The sequence below is a fragment of the Penicillium macrosclerotiorum genome (assembly GCF_028827735.1).
Source record: "Penicillium macrosclerotiorum strain IBT 26536 chromosome Unknown utg000006l_segment0_segment0, whole genome shotgun sequence".
Lineage (NCBI taxonomy): Eukaryota > Fungi > Ascomycota > Eurotiomycetes > Eurotiales > Aspergillaceae > Penicillium > Penicillium macrosclerotiorum.
Genome location: NW_026643085.1, coordinates 1,263,754 through 1,284,654, shown reverse-complemented (window position 1 = coordinate 1,284,654; position 20,901 = coordinate 1,263,754). Strand labels below are relative to the sequence as shown.

General features: G+C 49.7%; 9 protein-coding genes across 9 annotated transcripts; 4 read left to right on the top strand and 5 right to left on the bottom strand.

Moving 5' to 3' along the window:
- Nucleotides 1-198: 198 nt before the first annotated feature.
- N7462_005750 (Mpv17/PMP22 family protein) lies at nucleotides 199-1,356 on the bottom strand (the record flags this gene model as incomplete). The annotated part of the gene is made up of 2 exons (XM_057077468.1): nucleotides 199-625; nucleotides 722-1,356. 2 exons carry the CDS (start codon nucleotides 1,354-1,356, stop codon nucleotides 199-201), a joined length of 1,062 nt encoding a protein of 353 aa, XP_056933048.1.
- Nucleotides 1,357-2,037: 681 nt separating this feature from the next.
- On the bottom strand, nucleotides 2,038-3,941 carry N7462_005749 (MFS transporter; the record flags this gene model as incomplete). The annotated part of the gene is made up of 2 exons (XM_057077467.1): nucleotides 2,038-3,486; nucleotides 3,573-3,941. The coding sequence occupies 2 exons, from the start codon at nucleotides 3,939-3,941 to the stop codon at nucleotides 2,038-2,040; spliced, it is 1,818 nt and encodes a 605-aa protein (XP_056933047.1).
- A 4,178-nt stretch (nucleotides 3,942-8,119) lies between these two features.
- N7462_005748 (uncharacterized protein) lies at nucleotides 8,120-8,642 on the top strand (the record flags this gene model as incomplete). The annotated part of the gene is made up of 2 exons (XM_057077466.1): nucleotides 8,120-8,369; nucleotides 8,422-8,642. 2 exons carry the CDS (start codon nucleotides 8,120-8,122, stop codon nucleotides 8,640-8,642), a joined length of 471 nt encoding a protein of 156 aa, XP_056933046.1.
- Nucleotides 8,643-8,706: 64 nt separating this feature from the next.
- N7462_005747 (uncharacterized protein) lies at nucleotides 8,707-9,197 on the top strand (the record flags this gene model as incomplete). Its single annotated transcript, XM_057077465.1, has 2 exons — nucleotides 8,707-8,916; nucleotides 8,976-9,197. The coding sequence occupies 2 exons, from the start codon at nucleotides 8,707-8,709 to the stop codon at nucleotides 9,195-9,197; spliced, it is 432 nt and encodes a 143-aa protein (XP_056933045.1).
- A 915-nt stretch (nucleotides 9,198-10,112) lies between these two features.
- hhtA (histone H3) lies at nucleotides 10,113-10,717 on the bottom strand (the record flags this gene model as incomplete). The annotated part of the gene is made up of 2 exons (XM_057077464.1): nucleotides 10,679-10,717; nucleotides 10,113-10,498 (listed from the first exon to the last, which is right to left on the bottom strand). The coding sequence occupies exons 1-2, from the start codon at nucleotides 10,701-10,703 to the stop codon at nucleotides 10,113-10,115; spliced, it is 411 nt and encodes a 136-aa protein (XP_056933044.1). The 5' UTR covers nucleotides 10,704-10,717.
- Nucleotides 10,718-11,487: 770 nt separating this feature from the next.
- Nucleotides 11,488-11,950, top strand: N7462_005745 (histone H4; the record flags this gene model as incomplete). The annotated part of the gene is made up of 3 exons (XM_057077463.1): nucleotides 11,488-11,497; nucleotides 11,574-11,849; nucleotides 11,925-11,950. The coding sequence occupies 3 exons, from the start codon at nucleotides 11,488-11,490 to the stop codon at nucleotides 11,948-11,950; spliced, it is 312 nt and encodes a 103-aa protein (XP_056933043.1).
- A 2,488-nt stretch (nucleotides 11,951-14,438) lies between these two features.
- On the top strand, nucleotides 14,439-16,482 carry N7462_005744 (putative cell wall anchored protein; the record flags this gene model as incomplete). The annotated part of the gene is made up of 5 exons (XM_057077462.1): nucleotides 14,439-14,577; nucleotides 14,641-14,742; nucleotides 14,940-15,421; nucleotides 15,483-15,955; nucleotides 16,020-16,482. 5 exons carry the CDS (start codon nucleotides 14,439-14,441, stop codon nucleotides 16,480-16,482), a joined length of 1,659 nt encoding a protein of 552 aa, XP_056933042.1.
- Nucleotides 16,483-16,662: 180 nt separating this feature from the next.
- N7462_005743 (uncharacterized protein) lies at nucleotides 16,663-18,176 on the bottom strand (the record flags this gene model as incomplete). Its single annotated transcript, XM_057077461.1, has 4 exons — nucleotides 16,663-17,497; nucleotides 17,562-17,670; nucleotides 17,717-17,855; nucleotides 17,934-18,176. 4 exons carry the CDS (start codon nucleotides 18,174-18,176, stop codon nucleotides 16,663-16,665), a joined length of 1,326 nt encoding a protein of 441 aa, XP_056933041.1.
- Nucleotides 18,177-19,352: 1,176 nt separating this feature from the next.
- On the bottom strand, nucleotides 19,353-20,387 carry N7462_005742 (ankyrin repeat domain-containing protein; the record flags this gene model as incomplete). The annotated part of the gene is made up of 1 exon (XM_057077460.1): nucleotides 19,353-20,387. The coding sequence occupies one exon, from the start codon at nucleotides 20,385-20,387 to the stop codon at nucleotides 19,353-19,355; it is 1,035 nt and encodes a 344-aa protein (XP_056933040.1).
- Between the last annotated feature and the right edge of the window lie 514 nt (nucleotides 20,388-20,901).

Genomic DNA, 20,901 nt, shown 5'->3' with positions numbered 1-20,901 from the left:
AGTCGCATGCATTTTATGTTCACGATTTACAGAAAATCAAAATCTAAGTCTATTGTCTAGAGTTGGTATATGAAAATATAACAATGCGTCGCTCCAAAAAAAAAAGTACTGAGAGCAAGAAATCCCAGCGTCGGCAATAGTGGGCATATAAACCATATAAAGAGCCCAATATCATATCCAGCCTGACTTATCTCTATTTTATGCAGTTCCTGCTGTAGTAATCAACTTTCCAGCCATCTCATGCGGTGCGCTAGAGATGAGTTTTTTCGCAGCAAGCTCTTCGGCGAGAACCTCCCTCGCTGCCTTCTGGTTCAGCCAGCTCAAGTAGGTTTGCCAGCCAACAGCGATAACGCCTGAAAAGACGTTTCGGAACTGTGGAGGCACGTACATGAAGCTGAAGGCTGTGACCGCAGGCCAAAGCATGACACTGTTGGTGATACTGACGGGAAGAGCCTTCTTGAGCCGCTCGAAGGTCTCTTGTAGCGTTGCACCTCCCAAAAGAGAGTGCACACCGAAGAAGTAGGTGCTGAAGACAGGGGTAAAGCAGATTTGCTGGACCACGACCTTGGTCAGAACGGAGAGGATCTTGGATGAGAAGTTGAAGTTGTTATGGAGGAACATAAACCTGTATATCGGAATTAGTTATTTGTATACCCGCGCTGATCCCACACGAATTGTCATAGACTAAGAGTTTCAATCGCCTTTGGTGCAACTCGCTTACCAGTTATATGAAGGAATGCTCGATCCTGCTCCCACGACCAAGTGCCGCGCCGTTCTCCAGGGGTCATATCCCACAGTCTGGATCGCTTCTTCCTTTCCATCTTCATTTTGATTCTGTGTAGACTGAGGCACCTCCGAAGGGAATAGTAGCTGGGCACTCAGATCTCCGCACAGATAGATGACAATCGAACTCCAGAACTGTGTCGCATACGGCTTGCGCTCCTGTACCCGCGAGTACCATCGCCCAACCCGGCCCAATGGACCAGCTTTAATGATCTCCCGTAACCCTCGAGATCGCACCACTGTGTTCGCAGCCGGGGTGGTCGCCGCGCCGGCGGCTGTGGCTGCAGGGTTCGCCGAGTTAGACGTGGAAGGGGTTGGTGCCGAACTCGGCGACAAGGTTGTAGACGATGGATTTGACTGGGACGGCTTTGGAGGTAAGCCTCCATTCACTGCGGAACCATTTCCTGGAGTTTGACCCTCGACAGGCGCTCCTGGCGCTGAGGCATTCGAGGACTTGTGTCGTAGCGGCTGACGCACCCGTCGCAACGGAGATCGCACACCGGGAGCTACTGTTCGTGAGCGGATCGCGAACGCCGAGACCTGAGCGCTGAGTCCCTTCTGGAAGAGACTCATTTCCAGCACGTCAACGAACAAATGTATCGGAGATGATGGCCGCCGAGGATTGGCAAGATTCGGCTCGGCGTGACTCAAGTTTATCGGGGGGCCTTGAAACTGTGGCGATAAGCCGGCGATAATCGGACAACTTCTCCGAATCTCCGATTACCCGAGTCTGCCCGATTTCATTCAAACTGAGTTGATCTATCACATTGATAGTCCGAGTTATTCATCTATTATTAGTATTGGAGCTATGGAATATTAGACCTATGCTCGCGATCCATAGTCCATATAACCTGACCGAAATTCTTCGCTTGAAAGGGATGGATTGATAAGCCAGCCTTTTTTCAAATGTTTACATGCATCTAGTTGGGGGTTTGATTGGAGAATATATAAATCAATTATCCGACTACCAAAAGGTAGTTCTAACTCCGAAATATATGCAGGTAATGATGATGCAACCCATAAACACATAAATCATCCCTAGTATGAACACGGGGAAATAGCAGGGTATAAAAACAAATCAACAATATGCGGCGGGATACGTGTTCTTCACAGAAGACGAAGACCCAGACAAAGAAAGGTTTTGATTTCCAGACGAAAAGGCCTGACGATAGACACTAAGATTATTGCAGGGGAAGTAAGGTGAGAGATGGGAGAAAAATGATGAAAATGATGGGAGAGAAAAACATGGGTCGTTTAGTTCTTGAACGATTCGCGGGTGTGGACCCGATCAATATCGTACGGGTTGCCTTCGTAGGTTGGCACGCGGTGCAACGAGCTTGTGCGAGAGGCAGAAGAATAAGCGCGACTGCGGATGCGCTGTGCCGAGGGAAGCTCGCCAGTAGCGGAATCGGACTCGCTGGACAGCGATCCGTCTGGAGCAGGAGCCTCGGTGCGATCGAACTTAATCTCCTCTTCCTTTTCGGATGGGATAGCAGTGGCCTGCTCCTGGATCTTGCGCATGAACGCATCGGACTGAGCAGCGAACTTGCAGCGTTTGCGGATGGCGGCACCATACTTGTAGAACAGGAACGGGAAGGGTAGACAGGCGAGGGCCAGGAACGCGGGGATCGAGGAAGCCCAGTGGATACCCAGGCTGTTATACATGTAGGTGGTGAACAGAGGAAATGCAGCACCGAAGCAGGAACGCAGGACTGAGTTGGCGGCAAGGACGGATGCGGCGAAGATGGTGTAGGCATCGATCAGGTAGTTCATGATACCTAGGAAGACAAGCACCATGCCAAAGCCGAAGGGCACACCAGCCGCAATGCTGGCCATAAAGTGGATCGAAGGGTAGTTTGTCCACGCAAACCAGAACAAGCCCACAGGGACTGCGATCGAGGCGACCATAGTAGGCGGCAGACGAGCCTCCGGGGGCGCGAAACCTTCATGCGCATCCTGGACCTTGATATACCGCTTATTGTCCCAGAGAGTATAAACCACGGCAATCAGCATGCCAACCATGATACCGAGGAAAGCCAGGCCGCCAATTCCTTGGTTCCAGCCACGATCTGCTTGGTAGACAATAGGGAAAGCCGCGAACATCATGTACAGGGTACCGTAGATGATAGCCATATACAGCGATAGAAGGAAGACAATCGGCTCTTTGAGCAACAGGATCCAGGGGCGGGACAGAGCAATCTTGAAGGAGTCCTTCAGAGAGACCTTTCCTTGGTCGATGTCGATCTTGCTAGTATAGACCTTGCCCGTGAGCTTCGAAAGCTTCTCGGCACGGCGGCGGAGCAGCACCGGCGCGTAAGTTTCCGGGATCAGGAGGGAGCCCAAGATCCAAACCGCACCCGAAAAGATGGCCAGAAAACCCATCACCCACTTCCATCCCTCGTTCATTCCCAAGAAACCACCAATTATGGGACCCAAGACGGGACCGAGGAAGGGCGCAGCAGCAAAGAGACTCATAGCAATCCCACGCTGCTTCGCCGGAAACATATCAGCAATGACGCCACCGGCGTTTGTGAGGGGAGAGGATCCAAAGGCGCCGGCAAAGAAACGGAGGATGATGAGAGTCCAGGAATTCTTCGCGCCGGTGCAACCAGCATTGAATGCAGTCAGGGCGCAGTAGGTGGTGGTGAAGAGGATCTGGCGGCCGAACAGCTCGCTGAAAGGAGCCCAAAGCAGCGGGCCAACCTATGATTGAGTCAGTGGCTATGCTCTCCTCTCCAACCTCCTCTTTTGCTAATCATCTTTTGTTTTCATGGTCGCGTGGAACTTACAGCAAAGCCGATAACGAAAAGCGAGACACCCAAAGTAGCGACTTCGTCTCCGATACCAAATTCCTCTTCAATTTCCGCAACACCGCCGGTATAGGCGGAGGAAACCAATGCAACAGCTAAGGTGGCAATAGCCACAAGCATTGTGAAACTCCATTTCTTCACTTCGCTGAAATTCATGGGGTTGCGAGGATCGTTGGGGATCCATGTCACAGCGTACGGGTCGTCCTCTGTGCCGGAACCAGGATATGGATGGTTCATGACTTCCTGGGTCACCACGCCTTGGTCGAATACGAGGCGCCAGTATGGGATCTTGGTGGGGAGGACGGGTTCGATCTTTTCAGATGCATGATGCTCTTCGGGGCTCGCCATGGTGAGCAGACTGGGTGTGGACCACCCGTCGGGTCAAAATGATTGGAGGCGAGTATATATAGAAGTCGAGGAAGTGGGTTGGTGGAAAGCACGAGTCGCCAGAAGTATGAGTTGAAAGTTCACAATTGAAAGAAACCGTGTGCGCAAGGTTATTTCGTGAGAATCTAATGACCTTGTTTATGCCCCGTTTGCGGGGATAGCCGATGAGGGGAAAAATACCGGATTCAGGTCGAAATCGGTGGAGTATGTGGGATGGACCACCAGAATGGGATGTTCGAGAAGTATCGAGGATTATGGGTATAGCGATATTCCGAAAGAAAAGAGCGATAGATCCATTCCATCTACAGGGCGCCCTTTTAATAAATGATTGAACGATGGCAGGTCCAGTTGGGCTGATGGACCTTGTGGCGTTTTTTTTCTTCTATTTTTTTCTTACTGCCCATTACAAACCACGGACCTCAGCCGGTGTTAAGGGATTATACAGGGAATGCGTGCATATCTCTTAGGGATAAACGCCCTAGCGGCGCGAAACACGGACTGCTGTTGACTCCGCCCATGGGTAAGCATCAAGCTCAGAGAAAAAATGGGGACCGGCTCAGCGGGGCCTTATCCATTTACAGCTTCCTGCCAAGGTCAAGTAATCGGGAAAGCCGAATACCACCACAGGACAACTGGCCGTCCATTTAGAACTGGATTTGAAGCAAATTTACTCTACAGTAGAAACCACGATGGGGTTATTGGGGAAGCGCAGAATCCCTTTGCACAGTTCGAATCGAATTAAAAACAAGTCTGAAAACGAGCTGCAAACGTCATTACCACGTGACGTGATCATGCATAGCATAACGCCACGTTGACTTGTGCGCCGGATACTCGGCACAAGCCTGGTTGGCGCCCGGACACGGGGGCTTGGCGGCGGATACTCGGCACAAGCCTGGTTGGCGCCCGGACACGGGGGCTTGGCGGCGGATAAATCTGAAACTCGCACCCAGCAGGTTGAGCCGAGAACCCAACCAACGCAATCGTCAACTGGAAAATGTGTCCGGGCGATCTATACGGAGCCAGTCGACGTGACGACGAAAGGACCATAATTGTGCGTCTTTTTGAGAGGAAATCGTGGGCTTTTGACCTAGTGCTTATGTTGAAGCATCAAAAACAGCACTTGTCACATTAAGTTTAGCGCCTTGGAGACAAAAAATACTCATCACACACCGACGGCCTCGTATATCAGAGATCAATATTTTGTCAATGTAGTAGGATACTGCATAGGCTTTTGAAGGTGGGGTCCAATAGAATGCGATGCTCGATGTGATGTCTAAATATCGTTACGGGGAAACAGCCTACGATAGGTGTTTCAATATCCCCTAGCGTCTTGTAGAGCTGGGTTCCGGGTATACCCGGGATACTGTACGTAACGAGCGGGGGATTGAGTATCTCTGTAATGTCTGAACATACAGCGGAGTATATGGGTCCTCGCGGCAATATGTGGCTTCTTCCTCTCGACGGGTTTCCAGGCATTTATCGGATTTCTTTTTACAGCTCAGTTGACTTAAGAGTCGTGAATGGAGGCTAGAAATGGTTGCGGTGCGTCGAGTGCTGGAAGCGCTTCCTCTTGTTGGTCATTTTCGACGGCGCTACCACGACGCTACAACTTCCTATCTTCTTCTGTATAGTCTGTACTTCGTAGTCTGATAGATGCTTCGTATGGCGGTATAAAATTCACCTACTCCACAGAAAAGTGTTCTCTGTCATTCAAATGCCGAAGTTCCAAGTAGGGCAATTAGGGGCATAGTAATTTCTCCTTAAAATAAGATTATTACAGCGAAAATGGTCTTAGCCGCGTTTGGATGGCAGGAAAAAGACATTGCGAGGCCAAGTCGGTGATCCCAGACCTTAGTGATTTAGGGGATTCGGGGCGATGCACGTCGCAGACAATGCAACACACTGGCGATCTTTGTGAAAGAAAGGCTTCAGTGAATTGAGGGAGGGAGAGAGATGCTGGAAGGAAGTTCTTTTGCGTGGACTGGAGATCTCACAGTGCGAAGATCTCAGAGTTGAGAGTTTTCAATATTTTGCATGTTCTTTTCTTTTGAGGGTTTACCCCTCGTGCGCTCTTTACTGTTTCATTTTGTGTTTTCCATTAAATTCATGCAGCTGAGCATTCATCTGATGACCTTAGAGAACAGGAATTCTCCCGAAGAGCGCTGGACGGACTTGGCCGGGTTGCGGGCAGCTATTCTGAGAGCTAAGCGGGCCTAGCGCAACCTCGCATGACAATTTGTATGTATATAGAACCAAGGCGCTCGATGACAAACCTGACATGCAGGCAGGGTGAGATGGATCAACGAACAAGTCAACAAACCAGCACACACCACGAGGACGGCCTTCCAAAGAGGGAAAAGACACAGTCTGAACGAAAAGAGCGTAGGAGTGACATATCTCCCTATCGGAGATGTGAAGCTATATCTGTAAAGACTGTGTACTCTGAAAGATATTCTCCAATTGAAAGCAGCTTTCGTTCTCATTTCTCAGCTTGCCACCTCACACTCCGGGAAAATGACTTCATCATCATCACCCTCACCAGACAATAGTAGTAAAAAGCAACTTCCAGTTTGCTTTTAGAGCCCTTGGGTCTAATCCCCACCCTCCTCGAATACCTCGGTGGGTTAGATATCATCGTTCACACTGAAAGCCGTCCGGGTTTTGTCCGGTTTCCGCGACCCTTGCCATGGGCAGCGGAGAATACCGGCGATACCTTGAACTCGATTCCATAGCGTCGTAGAGGTTCTTTCCTCTATCGTCGACAGGATAGAAGCTTGTTTATGAATATAAGTAAGTGTATCGGCAATTTGCTGGCGGTGGCTGCTATTCATATCCACCTGAGACCACTGGTAAAAGGTTAGCCTGGGCATTTAGGAATCTCGAGACATTATATAATGAACCTTTCCCTTGACATCAATTTGAAGAAAATGAAACTGATCATGATCAGTAGAGAGGCCGAAAACGGCATGTGGGGCCCTTCTATCGCATCGGCGTTGTCTATGAACCATGCCCATATAGGCAAGCGCTTGAGGTATGCCATGCGCAGATTTTCCCTTGTCTCGTTCTACGATGACAAGATTGAGAGCCAGATGATTCAAATTTAGCCCAGTTTCCAAAGGGTCATACCAAAGGGAGTAACAGGGGAGGCCTTGTAGACAGTACGTCGAACCCTTGTACTTAACTGGCCCAAATGAAAACCGGTATTTGCCTTGTATTTTGATCTGAGGCAAGCTAGCCTGCTGATCGGGGCTTGTAGAAAAAGAAGCACCAATAAATATAGCTAGGCGAAGCCTCTGGGCAACTTCATGCCCCCCGTCGACTGAATGAAGTGGTCAATCATATTCAGAATCTCGTCTGAGTAAGATGTAAGAATCAGTGGAAGTTTCAAAGATGTTTTCAGATCAATCTTACTGCAGCAGTCTGGAATTTCACACGGAGTCTGCATCTGCACCCAATCCATACTACGACTTTTGGTCAGATGGAAAATATCTTCAACATCGCGAAGTTGAAGTTTTTGGACAGATAAAGTGGAAGAGAGACGCAAAGGGGCCATGGAGAGTCAAGAAAAGAAGCAAAACTTCGTAAGTAGTCAGAAGGTGAGTTGAGAGGCTGTTGAGATAACCTGTTGTGCCAGGAAGTTTGAACATATTCCTAGCAACTACGTATTACATTAGACACTTTGACACTCTCTACCTCACTTTCCGTGGCCAAGGCGGGAAAAGTAAATAGTAGGCGATTAAGTGCCAAATAGGCAGTAGCTATAGGCCCAATTGGGTATAGTAGGAGTCGCTTGTTGCTACTATGTCAAATTGAGATCCTTTCATGGGCAATATCTCTCACTCACCTGTCTGATTCTTATCACCTGTCTAGTTTTCATCAAGCCACCTTCCACCTATTGTCTACTGACCCTCTTCCATCCTCTCGTCGTGTGATTCCCATCCCCTTGTTGTATGATTCCTACCCTCTTGTTGACAGTTTCTCATCCTCTTGTTGTGTGGTTCTGACCCTCTTGCTGTGTGATTCTCACCCTCTTGTTGTGTGATTCCTACCCTCTTGTTGACAGTTTCTTATCCTCTTGTTATGTGGTTTCATTCTTTTGCTACGTTTCTCTTTCCCTTTCGGACTACCACGTCTTCGGTATGACTCCAACAGTAAAAGAATTTACCAAGACCATCAAGGATTTTCTCCGTAGCCATGCACACAGAAAAGACCTCAAGCGACTCGTCGAAAACGTCGATGAAAGCAAATCAGAGTCTAAGTCAAAGCTGCCAACCCTCGCTGTTTCTACTCTGAAACGTCATGAAGTCGAGGCGATGCTTCATTTGAAGCTGACGGCAAATGATCCTGATCTGGGAATTGTGCCACCAATGCCTTTGCCAACTGGGTTAAGTAGGTGAGCCCGGAACAAAATCGAGAACATATCCTTGCTAATTTGACTTAGGATATATCTTGAGAGTGATTAATGCGACCGTTGATCAAAACGATATCTCCGAAGCTAAGATTCGGATTTGCCTAAACATGCTTCTCATATGCGCGCAGTATCATGTTCGCTTGAATACTACACACCACGGCCGATCCCTCTACTTGAAGCCCGAAAGTACATGGAGATATGGGCCAGTCAAGGACCACCACAAAAAAGGTCAATTTGTCTGGGAAGCCTGATTACGCGTTCTGGTACGGAGAGGTTGAAGAAATAGCGGTTAATGTAGTTGTCCTGGAAGCCAAGATGAGGGTTGAGACCTCTTCTGGTGTGGCCCAGTGCTTAGGATATATGGATGAGTCTGAAATCACATATGTGCTATTGGCGAAATCTAACTCGCTCAAAGGGATGGTGCTTAGGCTGCGAAAGGACCAACACAGACAAGATTGTACTGTGTATGGAATGAGCGCCGACGGTGAAACCTTTTGGTTCCTAAAGATCAATAATGATTCCCAGGTAAGAATTTACAGGAATCTTAGTGAATCGTCTTGCTCTATCAATTGACAAGACTTCAGTGGTCGCAGCACATTGTGAACATATACAACGAGAACTACGAACAGGTATTTGGGTTGCTCGAGTATTTCCTCCGTAAAGCTTCACTAATGTCGTCCTCGCATTCCAAGGAATCATCGAACCAGGTCCATGAAAAGGAAGGATCAGGAAGCTCTGCACGCACGATCTACTTGCCAGAAGACGAGGATATAGCGATGGAACTTACCAGACATCCAGACAACTAGCTGTAGCTCTGAGGATGCTTCGGTTTTTCAAAGTTAATTGTTATATTGCTAAATACATATTTTTTATCTCTGGTGTACACGTCGAGGCCATCGGTGTGTGATGAATGTTTTCTTAGGCGCTCAACTTAATGTGACAAATACTGAACTTGTAACCCTCTAAGCTAGATCACATGATTATAAGGCACCTTCTTAGCTAGCACATAGAGAAGAATAAGATCATCTTTACATCTCCTGACTCTATCACAGAACTCGATGCTTCAACATATGTGCTAAAAGGAAAACCCACATTTTCCTCTCAAAGTACCAGACATAGTCGTGATCTTTTCGCAGTCATTTCGACTTACTCCGTACAGTTCAAAATCACCCGGACACATTTTCCAGTTGACGAATGGGTTGTTCTGGTTCTCGACTCAACCTGTTAGGGGGTGGGGCAACAATGCGCACGTGCATAGCGCGGATTGGGAGTCTACAACACCAGACACGACCAACTCCACGCGTCGCGATCATAGCACGTCGGATAAAGTGTGGTTGGTGATCAACAGTGCAAAGGAATGGACCAGATGGAAATGGGTTGAATCATAGAAGATCGCATTTCAGCGTCTATGTCATGAGATGGTGCGCGCTAAGGCACCATGGTAAAGAGGATTTCCTTTAATGTACATGCCCATGACTGAACCACCCTGGTGCGTCTCTCTATTCAAGAGCAGACCGGGTAACAGTAGCATTGATCACGCGAGATAATAAAAAAGCAAAATTCAGAAACAACCCTTGTTCCGAAACCCATTTGATATTCGAAAAGAAAGCAAAACCCATCATGTTGTCGCCAGTAGTCATGAAAGAAAAAGCAGAACCCCATATCGCCTTCCCATAAGAGTCAACAAGAAAGTAGCCACCCCGCTAGATGGGTGAAGCCATCTAGGAGCGCTCGCCACGGAGACGGCGGGCCAGCTGGATGTCCTTGCTCTGGATGGTAACACGCTTGGCGTGGATAGCGCAGAGGTTGGTGTCCTCGAACAGAGAGACGAGGTAGGCCTCAACGGACTCCTGGAGAGCACCGATGGCGGAGGACTGGAAGCGCAGGTCCGACTTGAAGTCCTGGGCGATCTCACGAACCAGACGCTGGAAGGGGAGCTTGCGGATCAGAAGCTCAGTGGACTTCTGGTAGCGACGGATCTCACGCAGAGCGACGGTACCGGGCTTGTAACGGTGGGGCTTCTTGACACCGCCGGTAGAGGGGGCAGCCTTGCGAGCGGCCTTGGAGGCGAGCTGCTTACGGGGAGCCTTGCCACCAGTGGACTTACCTGTTGCGCGACAGTTAGCATGTTGTTTTGATAGGGTGGGGGCGCGACGCGTTGGATTCGATTCGGCGCTTGTCTGAAACGGGAAGTGGTGTCGGAGTGACACCACTTCCTTTGTCTCGCAGCGCCGAACCGAGACCACGAGGTGCGGCAAAGAGAATCAGAAGTGAGTGGAGTACATACGGGCAGTCTGCTTGGTACGGGCCATCTTTAATTTGATGAAGATTGATGGGTTTGGTGATGGAAGAGGATGGTTGGATGGTTGAGTTGGTCGACTGGAGGGATGAAGAAGGGAAGAGGGAGAGGGTGGGGTGGCGGTATTTGTAGGAGGGCGGCCGGGCTGGTGATCTGAGAGTTGCGGGTGGGCGAATCAGGGCGCCGTCTGTCGGATCAACTGGCAGGCCCTGCAAAGCAGACGCTCGGAATCGTGGCTTCTGATTGGCCGATGCGGACTCGCGGGCTAAGCGAGAGCCTGTCTCGGGATCGACCAATCAGCGGGCCAGATCATTGATCTCAAATGCCATTCTTGGCCCAGCCGTGATCTACGTGATCCCCGCCGCCGGGGGGATGGGAGGGGTTGAGCGCTGGGCGGATGGTATTCTACATGCCAGACAGGGGGTGGCCGGGTCTACGGGGGATTTCTATCGAGGGGGTAGGGGATGAACCAGGGAGGTAGGAAGGAGGAAGCCGGACGGTCCATGGATGTCCGAGGATGACTGATCCGCCTGATCGGCCACGGATGCCCCTTCACCGCCTTGCGCCAGGCCCGGTCGGAGCAGATCACGCTAGCGCCGGGATCCTCATCTCTCATTGGTCGATCCGCCAGTTAGCGCGTGATTTCTGTGATTTCCTGTCCCCCCGCGTTGCGCGCAGCTTCTGCTACAAATATCCATTTCCCCTCGAGCATCTCTCCTCCATCCATTCTCGACAACAACCGTCTCTCCACTTTCTCAACTTTCCCACAACTTCCTTTACTAACAACTTCATACATCATGTCTGGCCGTAAGTCTTTTACCCCTCCCCCGCCCTCGATTGGTCTCGACCTTTGCGACGCGTCCTAACGCGTTCTTTCTCCCAGGTGGAAAGGGTGGCAAGGGTCTCGGCAAGGGTGGTGCCAAGCGTCACCGCAAGATTTTGCGTGACAACATCCAGGGTATTACCAAGCCCGCTATCCGCCGTCTCGCTCGTCGTGGTGGTGTCAAGCGTATTTCCGCTATGATCTACGAGGAGACCCGTGGTGTCCTCAAGACCTTCCTTGAGGGTGTCATCCGTGACGCTGTCACTTACACTGAGCACGCTAAGCGCAAGACTGTCACTTCTCTTGACGTTGTCTATGCTCTCAAGCGCCAGGGCCGTACGTTCTTCCCATTGTTCCCTCTTTGGGTGTTTTTTCTCCGTCGGGGCATATTCACTGACTCTTCTCTTTCAGGCACCCTGTACGGTTTCGGTGGTTAAGCGTGTCATGTCTTTTCTCTTCCTGGGTTGTTTCACGGTATGATGGGACGTTGGGGTGTTCTCTGATTTATTTTACAATCGTCATGGGTCTCTGGGTTTGCTTTTCATTACACGATTACCACTACTTTTTGCGTCCACTATGGGTCTGCTAGTGTTCGCCCTTTTGAGCTTTCCTGTATCATAGCGGCCTTCTTACAGTATGGCTGGCACCACTCTAGAAAGTGGGATCGATCACCTTCTGTGATCTGATACGAATAAGAATTAACTGGAAACTGCAATCAATTTCCCGTGTTCCGTTGTAATCTGCGCTCATCTGCGTTCTGCTCGCTTGTGTTTACGTGTTGTCTTGGTGGCCGTGTCGCGTTCGGCGCGTCTGAGCCTTGTTGTCCCGGTCCATATGGTGTGTCATATCGTGTTTTGCGAGTAGCGTACGATATACGTTATGGGCGCCGTACCCCCATCATGGTACGTACACGATGTATGTCGACTGCATGACTGGCAATCTCTCGGATCAATGCCATTCTCAGGCACCTGTGTCTCGCTCCGCCGTATGAATTGTAGTCGAGTCTATTTTCAGTCCCATTCTATCTGTTTCGACGTCCTAGTAGGTCGCTTCTGGTCTAGCCTTGTTAGGCCAAGGTTCATCATATTTGTATCTTATCATTTAGCATTGATGGCCATTGGGGAGTTGGTCTGTTGATTTTTATCAATTTGTCGATCCATTTTTGCATTCTGCTCTTGGCCATTGGCTCCGGTCGTCTTTTTTTTTGGTAGGGAAGTGTTGTTGCTGAGGTCAAAGATTGGGGGAGATATAAATGTAACATATATATATGTGTGACTGTATTCCACCAACATGAAACTTCAATTACTATATTGTTAATCATGGATTCTGCCCATGCAAAATTTACAGTCAAACAAAGCCCAAGCTTTAAATCTCTCAATAGAACCCATGAAAAGAGCTACCTTATTCCTTACCACTGGGGGAGAGATAAAAATGCTGGCCGATCGCAACCCGACCGGTGGCCTGGGGTTCAACTGGGTTCAACTTGAGGTTCAGCTGGAGCCAAGGGGTTCAACTTTTTCTTGGCACCAAGTGTCCACGTCCGAGCTACGACCAACTCATATCATGTAGCCGAGATGCTACTAACATGATCCACTCCACCAGACCCGGTAGAGAAAAGTGTCCAACGCAGGCGGAATCCGTTAAATTCCATTACATCCAAAACAGCAAAGCGTGGTGGAATTGGCGCTCATGTCGTGCTGACGGTACCAACCGGAAGCCCCCCCCCCTTGGGGCCCTCAACTCTTCAGCTCCAAATTACTGGAGGACAGCAACACCTTTTCTAAAATCGAGTCCCAGCAGCTCGGAACCAGAGGCGTACCGCAAGACTGAACAGGGTGCAACTGGTAGCGCAATTGCCAACGACAATACGGTAACAAACCATGATCGTGCTGGAGTTTTGACCGGTCTATCCTCTTGCGACCGGTAAGCATCACAAGGCTGGCAATAGACGTGGGAACTGGCACAATTTCCCTCCAAATGACCAGCGCCACCCAAACCACGCCCAGCCGGAGCGAGTACGGAGTGGCCCAGCGGAGTGGTCCAGGCCTCCCTCTACTCTATTGGCACCTAGGGTAAACAACACGCTTGACGAGGATGGGCCCTTGGCAATCTCAACGAAGCGCCATGAAAGATGTTGTGAAGGTGGATTCTAATCGTCGCGCTGTGAACAACCACACCTAGACCCCGAAAGGATTTGCAATGACTGGCCACCATGGGCCACCAAATCCCATGCATGTACAATATGAGGTTGGCCAACAGCCACATGCACCGACGGCTGCCGATCGCCCAAGTGGCCTCTCAGCAGCAGACTAGAAACTCACCCATGTACAGGCCTGCTAGGTCAGCGAAGCCGACCAATCATGAAGAAGCGAAGGAAGGCGAACATTCAGGTCAAAAACATAAAGGGTGAACTAGCGGTCCTATGGGCGCAATAATTGGTTGCTACGGTCGATGTCAAGAAGGCTCTTCCAAATATTGAGCGACTGTCTCCGCGGAGTCATTTCTCCAGCCAACTGTCATGATGATCACCCTTCAGGGCACAGGCACACCTTATTCCACATAGACGCAAAACTTTTTTTTCAACCATTCGGCAGGACATCGCGAGCCTAATGCAAAAGCGACCGCACTAGCTAGCCAAGGATCCAGCCCGTGACTCCAAGACAGCACGGCGGATCCCAACTGGCTGATAAGCATAGTTCGTCTGGTCCGGTGGATCCACAATCTGGTCGTTGGGGACTGGTAGGGCCCTCTTACCCTGCATCCATATTATTCCATCCGGAATAAGCATGGTGATAATTGCTCTCTGGCCACGGAGGACTGCCCCCGCTCCTCCCTAACTGCCAAGTTCTTAAAGTCAAAGTTCGCGGGGAACCCGCCCCTTTCGAGATTCCGTCCAGGATCGCCGCCCACTCGGACCATGCGAACATGCGACTGTCGACCGTTGCGATTTTCCTGGGTCTCGCAGCTGGAGCTCTCGCAGCCTCAATCTCGTCGAACTCCACAGATTCCTCAAGCACATACACCGATCCGATCGACAACTTCTGCCAGCGGCTCTGGCATCAATGTAGGTCCACTTCCCTGACCAATCACATACACATCGTGACAAAAGGCTAAGCAGGATAAACAGCTGTCGTTAAAAATGATACGCTCTACATCGACGGTGGGTTGGAGGTCTTTATACCATACAATCAGCGTGGTAATGGCATAGGAACCCCGATCCTGGGATACAGTAAGTTGTCCCTCTCCGCCCTAGTCAACCGAAAGAATCATCCTCACCATGGCCATAGACGAATACCTGATCACAGTCGATATGGACTCATCTTGGGACTGGTACACTAATATATCCGAGACCGCATACAACAAGTCTGCCAACCCAAACACCGGGACCTCCCCCCCCGAGTAATGTCCGCGGAGCTTTGTATGCAGGAGCTGAAGATGACCCTAATCTCTACCAATATGGAGGCACCGTGTCATGGGCAAACACAAGTTTTCCCGGGTTCAAATGGCCGACCTCTGCAACATACGCACTCTGGTCGGTTGACACTTCTGAAAATTCGTGGAATCAATACGACGTGTCGCTCGATCTACCATATCGGCCAGCCGGAGGAGCATGGGCTGAGGCTACAGATCGGGGACTAGGTTTCTATCTGAATGGGTTCATTGACAATGGATCTTCTTCCAGCTTTCTCGACTTCCCCAATTTCCGCAGATACCTCGATGGCCTCGTGGTTATCAATACCACTTCACAGGAAGCACATAACCTGTCCACCACCTCGCTGGAGAACTACCCCCGTGCCATGGGCGGCCTAGCTTATATCGCAAACCTGGGGAGCGAGGGAATCATCGTATCCATGGGAGGAGTGACTAAGCCCTCAAGCAACAGTGACTTGTCAGATTTAGGGACATACGTAGGTCGCCCAACTCGGGAGGTTTTCCTAGATCACTGACTCACACCTAAGTCCAACATAGGTCTCCTTTGACAGTATCGACTTTCTTGACATTGCATCCATCAACGGCGGGGCCTCGAATGGCACATGGTATACACAAGCTACCACGGGTAGTATTCCCGACCCGAGGATTGACTTCTGTGTAATCGCTGTCTCTGCACCGGATAACTCCAGCCACAGCATATACCTTTACGGCGGTCGAGGTGCCAAGCAAGTCTACGACCAGACCTACGTCCTCACCATCCCCTCCTTCAAGTGGATTAAAATTCTAGAAGGGGAGTCTCCTCGTTATGGACATACTTGCCATGTCGTCGCTGAGTCGCAAATGTTGACCGTTGGCGGTGTCCAGTATGACAACCTCACCAACGGTTGCGACTGGGAGTATAAGAGTGTTGCAATTCTGGACCTGAAAACGTCCAAATGGGGCGAAGTTTTCAACAAAGATGCCGGCCAATACGAGCTCCCATCGTCGATATACAATGTCATAGGTGGCAGGTAAGCCTTCCCAACCCCGCCATCACCCTCTGAAAACACCCGTGCCAAGCTAAGACCTGAAAAGTGCAACTGGGAATGCAACCGTGACGAGACCATCCGCAGGCTTCAGCAGCGAAAAGATCGCAGCGTTTTTCGACCAGCCTGGCACAACCGTTGAAAATACGACAAATCACAAATCTAGCCAGCTCAATGGTGGCGACATTGCTGGCATCGTGATTGGATCCGTGGCTGGCGCATTTATCTTCGCCATAATTCTGGCCGTATTCATCATCCGCAGAAGGAAGAAGCAACTTGCCCTCGCAACGGGCCAGGTATATACTACACCCACGCTGAGTGAACTCCTGGGAGATGTGCCCCTGTTTGGAAGAGTGTTTCTTCGCCGCCGCAATGCCAAACCTGTGGAATTGCCCACTGGCTCTGAATTGGGTCATGAGTTGGATGGGCGTATGATGCCCGTTGAGCTTCCGGCAGATCCGATTGAAGAGAAAAAATCTAGTGCTGGGCCTGATGATGCCCTTGATGAGTAATATAATGAATGTCTATCACGAGTTGAAATTAATTGAAATGTATGTGCTCAATTTTATGACCGTGTCTAGGCTCTCCCTTTCATCGTGATACCTTCTTTGGACTGTCCTCTTGTCTGACCCGCAGTCTGTAGATTATTTATGAGTCTTCTAAACTTCTACCTTCTGATTCTCTATGACAATCTAGAGTTTCGAATTTTTTCGCTGGGGATCAGGGTCGATCATTGCCTGCAGTGTCGGCACCCAATCCACCATGGACTTTAGCCTCTCATCAATTGGTCTTTGAGCCCATCGCTCCGCGATCCGGGCTTCATCCTCTTTCCAACGCTGCACGGTCTGGCTAATCCAAGGGCCAACCGAAGCAGCCGTTTCTCCTACTTTCTCCAACGGCAATTGATGAGTCCCTTTGAGGATGGTCTGCTTCACCCGCATGGCCTTCACACCGCCACTGCCCCCAACGCCGGTCCCAGTGCGATTCAAGATATTCGTACGCGCTTCCGGATAAGAGATGGGGCTTTTGCTTCCGAGTACATAGTGCACGGGCGGCCGCACGTGCTTCATCAATTTCCATGCTAGAATGGGTTCGTACCGATAGAAGGGCGAGGTGGCATGGGGAGGGCCAATAATGTCCGCGTAAAGAAGAGGATCGGGCGGTGGTCCCACCGCCAGATTGTCTTCTTGCCCCGTCGGCTTGTGGCCTACGGGATTGGGCCGAAGATATTGCAGAACCTCTTGGTACTTCGAGCTGGTCAGGGTCACTGGGTCGCCTTGCGCGGAAGTTGTTGGTAGATCGCGGTATGCATGACGGATCCATCGCTCCAGAACGCGCTCATCCCATATTTTATGTGCTTTGCGAGCGGCTTCGATAGCGGCCGAGCGGGATTTCCAGGTGTCACGTCGTTTGAGCGAGACGATTGACAGTAGGGGGCCTTTGCCTGTGAACATGTCGGGCGCGATGACCGGCTCGATCAGGGTCAAGGAAGTGAGTAGGCGCGGGTGGAGGAGCGAAAGCAGTACCCTGATAGCTGGTATTAGGATAATTGTGTCTTGATATTTTTCTTTTCTCAATTGAGTGTGCTTACAGCTGGCCTGCACCCATACTATGTCCCACCCCGACTATGGGGCGCGGCATCTCATCTCGAAACTTGTTGATCATATAGAGAAGATCACGACCGTGATCGAACCATGACGCTGGGTCTTGTTAGACAAATTTGAAGAAAAATTTCTTTTTACTCACGATCATTCCCTAGATTAGATTCATTTTGGACTCCGCTAGCCCCGAGGTTCGCAACGTCGGCAATCCATATCGCTCGGATTCGGTATCCATCTTGTTGGCTGCGGGCGAGAAGGTCCTCCCACAATGGCTCATAAACCTCCTAGTGCGAGAGATCTATGATTTAACTGGCTGAGATTGGAAAAATCGAGCGATCTATCTGGTGCAACGTGGTGCTCACCTTTGGAAACCCACATCCATGTGCTCCAATGATGGTCACGTCCCCGGGCTGAGGATTTGGGTTGTCAACAGGAGCATACTTTTTCAAGACAAGCTTCAGAGGCACATCTTGGCTAACAGAGGTAGCATCGGGGTATTCTCGAATATGCTGTCCGTCAATAATATGTTCAGTCACTGTAAATGGAAATGTCGAGACATCAGGCATAGTTTTCTTTTTCGCAGCGAGATCAATCGTATGGGACATGGCTTGATTCAAATTATTTTGTTTGATGACACAGCATTTGATCTAAGCCGGGTTTTCGATTATTTTAAATACCAGCCAACCCGCAGACCTATTGTGCATGACGATAACCGTGAGACCATACACCGCATATGCTGATAAACGTAGCACATTGCCGAGCCGGACATGCCGACAACAGATAACCCGCCCTCGAAACTACAGGTCTGCGGTTAGCACATGTACCCAGTAACATGCAAGCATAAAATTATTGGGATCGCGGCAATTCGTCCACGTAAAAATTCATGGCGAGCTGAATGGGCGCGTTTCTGGAATGGTTCGTCGGCTTCTTTCGCCAATTTCGAGTCCAAGTGGGTCGGTTTGGTGGGTTAGTGTGTCCATGTGGACGAATAAGTTTGATCTTGTTACCGTTCAGGTCGATTCTGTAAAGTGAATATAGTCAATGATTGGGGGCACGGTTGGCATTGTTAGTTCTTTACTTGGAAGTAGCTCGTGGCTGTAGATTCGGAAAAAGGTATCTAGAGCCCAAGTTGCTGTTCCTCATACCGTGGGCACTCAACTTACAACCTTCAGGCGATCGAGCATCTTCTGCCAGCAACCGGGCGGTCCGACCCACCTATCTATTGCAACTATTACCTTCTTTAAGCACGCTAGAGTATTATTGCCGCGCCACATGGATTGGGTTAAATTAAGTTGGTCGGTTCTCATTTACGCTAAGAAAGATAGCCGTTGGGGATCTGCTATTTGATACAGCTTCGTGGTCTAATCCTTTTTGGGGATCCCGTCTACAGAAATTTCTTTAAATGACGCTACTAAGGACGTCTTTTGAATGTTAGTCGTTGCAAGAAGGGTGCGAACCAAGACTGAATTTAGTAGCTGTACCAAGCAAATTTCGGTGGGCACTGGTGCTTTGGAGACAGACTTTCTTGACTACTCTTTACCGGACCTCGGGGCTGATCAAACACAGAAATAAAGAAAAGCGGGTTTCGTATATGCATACGATATCTCAGCGGATTATATGGCAGATGAACATGAGTATCGGACTAGGATTGACAGAATCATTACTCTACTGTCTCGGTAGATCCTTGAATGCTCTATGAAACAGGACACTCTTTGTGCTGTTCGTCATCAGTATGGTCAAACCCTTGATAGTCTAATTGCTCCCTGCAATTCGACGAGTTTTCAATTCTTGTACTCAGGGGGCGGTGCCTTAGTCTGTGGTGCTACCGGCACCGACTCTCCCTTCGACACTTTAGAGGTGCGCAGTAACATTCTGATCCTTGGCTTAGAAGTGTAGGACTCGGGAGTATGGCCGTTCTCATCCTTCACATCAACTGTAGCACCATGCGCAAGTATAAGCTGTATCATCTCATATGATGTATCGACGAACCCCATGGTATCAGCGGAGACGGCCACGTGAATGGCTCGTCGCCCTTTATTGTCTTTCATCTCAATATCCGCGCCATGATTCAAAAAGATGCCAGCCATCTCAATATCACCTGTCCTGATGGCGTCATGGAAGACGTTGCCCCTTTGGGGACGGTAGGTCTTATATAGATTTGAATATTGCCGTAGGAATATTTCCACGGTCCGCTTGTGTTTATTCTGACACGCGTACGTAAATGGAGTTTCCTCGAACATATCCTTTGCGTCGACTTCTAAACTGGGTCCCATTGGACGGGCCCATAGAGATCGATCTAAATTTTTGTCGTGTTTAAGAAGAAGCTCGCAGACATCAGCATGCCCTTTTTTAGCGGCCCAGTGCAGCGGTGTTTTTCTTCCATCCGTGCTCAGGCTGGAGGCGCCATGATTCAGAAGTAGTTGAACAATATCGATATGGCCAAATCCTGCAGCAAGGCGAAGGAGTTTATGCTGGTCAATTTGTTTAGTGTCAGATATACCCGGATCACACTCGAGGAGCAAGCGGACGATCTGTTGGTGACCTGCTTTTACCGCGAGGTGGACGGGTATCGCGTATTTGCCATCTCGAATCCGAGGTGATGCATTCTTCTCCAGAAGAAGACGGGCAATATGCCAATGACCTTTATTTGCTGCATTGTGCAAAGCCGAAGTTCCGACTTCGTCCACAGTATTTGGGTCTATAACGCCCTCTAAGAGCGTCGTAACAAGGTCGAGCCGGCCATGATCGGCCGCAACAATGATGTTTGCCTCCGGCTGGTCTTCAATCTTTGACTCTCCCGCCATCTTGACAGACATGGTGGAATAAGTCAGTGCTAGGAGCGAGGTTGGAGAGCCTCATCATGCCAGAAGTTTATGACGTTAATGTGCCAAGTTAGCCTAGTCTTATTCTGGTACGAATAAGCGAAGCTATCGAGGGTGCCATCTCTGAGCGTGATTGCTTCTGATTCTTCAACACCCTGCCAAGCTCGAATCTGTTGACGGCGGCGCCCATATCGGTGTCCTATCCCCTAGAGACGCGTTGCTAAAGCATTTACATATGCTCTCTCTCTACGAACGAGAAAGGAAGAATGTGGGGACACACTGCTATTCCTCGGCTCTGCTGTAATAAGACCAGAGCCCATTGCGTAGTAAGGGGACACTTAACTTCAAAATATGGTCATCTTGCCTGAGGGGTAAGAAGGGGGCTCGAATGGGGTAATGATTCCCATTTCAGGGTTGAACTCCTGTTGTTAATGAAATGCGCGCATGGCAACTCGCCACAATGACTAGTTACTTGCTTTTATATTTAATGCCGTCTTGATCATAAATT